The sequence below is a fragment of the Argentina silus genome (assembly GCF_951799395.1).
Source record: "Argentina silus genome assembly, chromosome: 4".
NCBI classification, from domain to species: Eukaryota; Metazoa; Chordata; class Actinopteri; order Argentiniformes; family Argentinidae; genus Argentina; species Argentina silus.
The window spans coordinates 18,922,770-18,928,769 of NC_139658.1; the positions used below are offsets into that span (position 1 = coordinate 18,922,770).

Genomic DNA, 6,000 nt, shown 5'->3' on the forward strand with positions numbered 1-6,000 from the left:
ATTTGGTAGAAATCACACTACAAGTGCAGTGTTTTCGGATGGCAAAATGTTGTAGGCATAGGCCATTCCTGCACCCATACACTGGAACAACTAGAAGCATCCGTGGCTGCTTGAAGCTACATATTATACATATTGAGGTACAGCAAGAGCGCTAAGACTATCAGTGCAGCCACACATGGTTCTGCATAAATAGTCCTTTCTGCCATTTGTAGCGCTTGTCCACCCCTGCTCAACATGCGTGGCCCAAACGCGTGCATTTGACCTTGACGTGAAAGAAATCCCGTGTTTGGTCGGTAAAGACAATTAAGATCTCCCGTTCTGCACTTGTTATTTTTTGTGGCATGTCTTGAAGGCCTAACATCAGATGTCAAACGTCAAACGTGAAAGTTGAGCCCGATCAATACATGAACAATGAACAAAATACAAAGCTGTTATTTGGTGACATCAATAGGTCTAATGTGAAAAGGCGGTGGATAGATGCTTTAAAATACTTTGGTACACCGAATAGGATACGGGATATTCTATGAACATTGGGAATAGACAGACATTTCGGCAAATGAATGTGTTGGCTCATGCGCAATACGCCAATGTTCATATTTGGATTTGGATATTATCATTTTCATTCGTCATTTATTTAGTCCTGCATTCTGATACATTGTAGTAGAAATTCTCGTGCTCATACGTATATTATGTAGTTGACCTAGATAAAAGAGTGATATTCATATTGCATTTACAAAAGCCAAATGAAGTCTATTCGCGTAACACAACTATGTCGCATTGAACATTAATTAGTCGACGCGTCAGGCCAACGAAACGTGAATTCACAATGCTTGAAGTTCATACAAGTTCAGTGTGAGGAAATCCCGCTGGGTAGAGCCACTAACATGCTGTGATAAGCGTTTTATTCTTGACACAATGCGGTGGCTGCTGTTGCTGTTTTTGGCCCCGGAACAGCAACAGACCGATCAAGTGGTTCTAAACCCCAGACCAACACCGAGAAACCAATGTTTTCATAACTTTGAATTTCTTGCAATAGAAGAAGAAGAAAATACATTTGCTACAGTGTATACACACGAGTTGTAGTTAAATTACAGTTAAAAAAGCAAAATATTAACAAATACCGAAGCATCCCTCCTTGAATTCATTATACTAATCATGGGCCTAGGCTATATCATTGAACCGTATTGTTATGTGTGGTGCAAGCAGCGGGAAAAGTGTTTCATTGCAAATATTCTATTTTATTGCATCCTCTTAGCAGCCTTGTAAAAGCATAGCTTGCTTCGGCCAACTTGTGTAAAAAGGAAACATAACTAGATTTATTGTTATCATTTCTCATACCATTACATTATAAAATGATCTGCTTGAAGTATAAGGCTGCGAATCAAAAAGACATCAGGATTCCAAGTTGGGTGTGCCTTGGATAGGCCTATTTGTGATAATAAATATTTAGAATTCTTTCGTTGGTTGTTAGAATGAATAGAACTGCATCTGGTTCAACCAACTACAACCGACCTCGAAAGAACAAATACCAATGAGGATTAGCACACGAAAATATGATAAAGATAGAAAAGTTTACATATTTTAATTGACATAATAAACCTTACATATACATTGAAACATTCATGTAATTCATATTGATATAGGGCAGGGTTGACAAACGCCAATTTTAATCTATTCACAGGATATAGGTGATACATAACAACACAGACAAAACAGAAATATGGGATCTATCACATTGGTCATTCTAAATGCATTACATTGTTATCGTAAACATTCGCATTTTACAATATAGCATATCTATACTCTCAAGTGGGTTTGCTTCGTAGAGACATTAGACGGGTAACATATAAAATGTGTGTGTGTGTATGTGTGTGTGTGTGTGTGTGTGTGTGTGTGTGTGTGTGTGTGTGTGAGAGAGAGAGAGATAGAGAGAGAGAGGGGGGGGGGGGGGGGGCAGCATCACGAACCATTTATAACATAGGCCTACTTGTGAACGCAATTCCGAGGGGAGAACTAATACAATTTCAAATGATTTGCAAACACTGTCACGTCGACAAAAATACAACTAGTCTACAGTATAACTATTCTGATAACACTACAACCTACTTGCAATAACTTTCAATATAGTGTTTACGGGAATAAAATATGTAACATACAACGAGCAATAGGTTAATAATAGATGCATAGACGGTATATATGGCCTAGGTGATCTGCGCACTTTTTGTGATCTGCGCACTTTTTGACCCTATCGAATCGTTGACGTCTCACTTGATATATACCTACGATACCTTTGTAAGCATACCTCTGAAATAAATGATCTGGCTACTGTGTACATCGATCCAATCAAAAGCAGCGACGCTAGCAGTTCATATGTAATGTCTATAGGCTACAGCACTGATGGACACCCAGACCCCTTGCTCCAAGGAACATACCTACAACCAGAACATTTTCACCTACTCAACGGCATAGGCCGCCATTGCTCAGTCATTAATATGCCTACATGAAATACAAGTTAAGGTGGATTTAGGGCTGTGTATGATTGTTTATGAAAGGATATTAAGCTACATAAGCAGTCAGTTTATTATTGCAGTAAACAGATCGCAGTCGACAAATAGTCATAACGGTAAGCCCTATTTCTTTGCACCAAAGTGTCGAGAATCTGAGTATCACAGAAATAGCAGCATGGACCCTTGCCCGCCCCCTCCCCAAAACGCCCTCAAATAGCTTATCCCAGTACCCCCACTAGCATTTCAAGACTGCAACTCAGCAACTCTGTGTGTGTGTGTGTATGAGTGTGCTTGTGTGTGTGTGTGTGTGTGTGTGTGTGTGTGTGTGTGTGTGTGTGTGTGTGTGCGTGTGTGTGTGTGTGTGTGCGTGTGTGTGTGTGTGTGTGTGTGTGTACGTGTGTGTGTGTGTGTGTTGGTGCGGGTAAGACTCGTAAGAGCAGAGAATCGATTTTTGCAAATCAAAGTGTTGTTATTCATAAACAATATCGAAACGTAATTAGGCCTACACATAGGCTACACCACTAGACGGTCCTGACAGTCAGTGGCAGTAGGGCTAGTTTATGTCCTTGACCGTGAACGTCCCCTAGAGCGCGTGATGTTGATTGAAAAGATTCTTCTAGGCTTCTAGTTGCATGTATCCAGTATAAGAAAATGGCACTGAAAATGCTTGTCTTTTTCAAACATGAGCCAAATCCAGCCCGTTAAGATCACTTTAAAATTCTAAATTCATTCCTATAAAATCATTTTAACACTAGGTTTTGCTTAAAGCTGCAGTCCATTTTGGAGATAGAAATTCTCGTTATTGTATTAACACTGGAAATGTAGATTGAACGCCGAACATAGGCCTATACTTACGGAGGTCAATGCACAATCATGTTTGAAACAGGATTAGACCATTAGTCAATTTAATATAAATCCCACTGAATATCAGAAATTCACCCAATTTGTGAATTGAATATCAGCCTCCTCTTATATTGATTATAATTAAGGTAGGACTATTTGGAACTGACCTCCCTGTCATTTGCTTTATATTCTTCTCGGCGATGCGTAGGCTATGGGTTTTCTAATCATCAAATAGGCCTAGCCTTAGGCTACTTCGGTGCCACGTTTTGCAGCATATGCGAGCTACAAATTAGTTTCAAATGGTCATATTTGATGAAAAAACTTCTTTAAAATGATATAGCAGAAGCAAATCATATGTATTATGCTATCCCATATATTGTAGCTTATTCCATGGCGCGGACTGACAGAAATATTTTAGACCATGGAATTTAGGAGTGGAATTGCTTAGGTTATTGAAAACGGTCATCTGAAAGCCCAGATAAACAGATTATTTATTTGGTCTCTCGAGTTTTAAGAGAGCTGTCGTGATAACTGTATTGGGATAGTTTTGCTCCTCTACTGGACGTCAATGATGAGACTGTACAGCCTACAGTGCGTCCTATCTAAATTAGAGGAATCACCGGCATGTTTAATTAAGATTAGCGCCTGCATAAATTCCTTTTTACAAGATCTCTGTCCCGTTCTCCCCCACTCTCTCTTCATTAGAAGAAAGACAATGCCTGCTCCCTAAGCATCAACCTCTTCTTCTTCATCCGCCGGTTTTGGAACCATATCTTAACCTGTTGGTCGCTGAGGTTCAAGCGGTCAGATAGCTCCCTTCGTCGTTGCCGGGTGATGAACTCGTTGAGCATGAACTCCCCTTCCAGTTCCGCCAGCTGGAGTTTAGAGTAGGGTTTGCGTTTCTTTCGGGTTCGGGTATGCATTGGGTACCATGGGGCGCCTGGAGAGGCGGGAGAAGAAGAGGAGATGTGAGCATGGAAGAACGATAGCTTAGCACAGAATTTTATCTTATGAAAAAACTAAAAAAAACATCCTGCACTGGTTCTAGTGGTAGGCTACTGTAGCCTACTTATGGATTGCTATTATCTATAGCTTATCGATTTATGAAAACACACAATTAATTCCTGAAACCTTTGCTTTGTTCAATGTAGATTTAAACATTCAGATTAGAATAACCTCCATCAAGTAAAATATGCAAAGCCTACCAAAACAAAACATTCATTTCAGTATAAGCTACATACAGTACAGCATTATCGAGTGAAGTTGATCTAAAACTTCACCAAAGGGAATTGCATGGAGAGACATATGCTACGTTATCATCGACTTTCTAATTTGGTTGAGGAGAGAAGTTTGCTATAATTCACAATACTCTTGTCACACAAGATTGACAGTGGCAACGTACACCAACATTGGTGTAATCAACAAAAATCTCCCACCAAACCCACCAGTCTACCTTTTTGATATAGGTTTATCCTGAAATATCTAATCACCACAACACAATTCAATTCAAATTCAATGCCTTCTATTTGTTTCGCCAGTATGATCAAGCCATTCTCATTTTTACCACAAACAATATCGAGTTTTTATGGTGCTGTAAGGGTTTACTGGTGTGTAAAAGGCTGGGTGTAAACGAAAATATGAACCCTTTCTTGAATGCCTCCCCTAGCGGTGCTCATCCCAACATGCAAGCCTCGTGTCAATACATCAGTGTCCTTACAGTTTGAAGGAGCAAAACAAACGACAAATGCAAGAAATAAGGTTTAATGACATAACGAGCGTATATGAACTTTTCATTGTTAGCATTCAACGAAAGGGAAATGCAATTTCTTGTAATTCACTCACCTCCACCCGCTACTGTGCTTGGTGCGTGATTGCCTGGGGATGTCAGCGCTTGAGCGATGCCTGTGGTTACTTTGCTCCCTTCATTGAGCAGTGATGAACTGGAGTCAGATTCTAGGGATTGACAGGATGGCGGATCTTGGGTCAACTGCTCGGCGCCATAGTCGTACTTGGAATATGTACCGTTGTTGCCCATCCCGTTGTGCAGTCCATGCTCTGCCGTTATGGAGGAAGAGGAGTCTCCTCTTGCTCTCTCCTCACGTTTGAGATTTGCGCTTTCAGAGCAGGTTTCCCGGCCGCCACCGTTACCGTAAAAACATTTGCCCTCATCTTGCCTGGTGATTTCGCATGCACGGTTAAAAGAGGGGTTAATGGACATGGGACTGCTAAAGTAGGATTGAGGATATCCATTGCACGGCTCCGACGGGGTCCAAGGGAGGGAGCATACATTGTCCCTTCTTGGGTAGGAGAGAGAGGGTAGACCCGCCAGTTGTCCCCCGGACGCTCTAAAATTGGGGAGGTAAAATGTGTCTCCCGTGTGGATGTTTACCAAAGGTCCCACAAACCCGGGATTAAGAAGATTATGCTCGCCCATTTCGGCGGGCCCGACCAAGAGCTTCTAGTTTATAGCAATCTGACATTTAACATAGTTAAACCGAGAGGCGCTCCTGATTGGTCGAGCAGGGGTCACATGTCATCACCAACTTGCGTTACGGAAGGTGCCACCCACTATGTCCATGTCTGACCAAACAAAAAATTAACTTCTGTATTACAGATTTTATATGCATTTTCAAAATAATATAAACGTTTT

At 41.0% G+C, this 6,000-nt stretch overlaps 1 protein-coding gene across 1 annotated transcript; it reads right to left on the minus strand.

Annotated features, from left to right (window-relative positions):
• Positions 1–4,051: 4,051 nt before the first annotated feature.
• Positions 4,052–5,799, minus strand: LOC310804123 (homeobox protein Hox-C12a-like; the record flags this gene model as incomplete). The annotated part of the gene is made up of 2 exons (XM_083669228.1): positions 5,193–5,799; positions 4,052–4,290 (listed from the first exon to the last, which is right to left on the minus strand). The coding sequence occupies exons 1-2, from the start codon at positions 5,782–5,784 to the stop codon at positions 4,052–4,054; spliced, it is 831 nt and encodes a 276-aa protein (XP_083525354.1). The 5' UTR covers positions 5,785–5,799.
• Between the last annotated feature and the right edge of the window lie 201 nt (positions 5,800–6,000).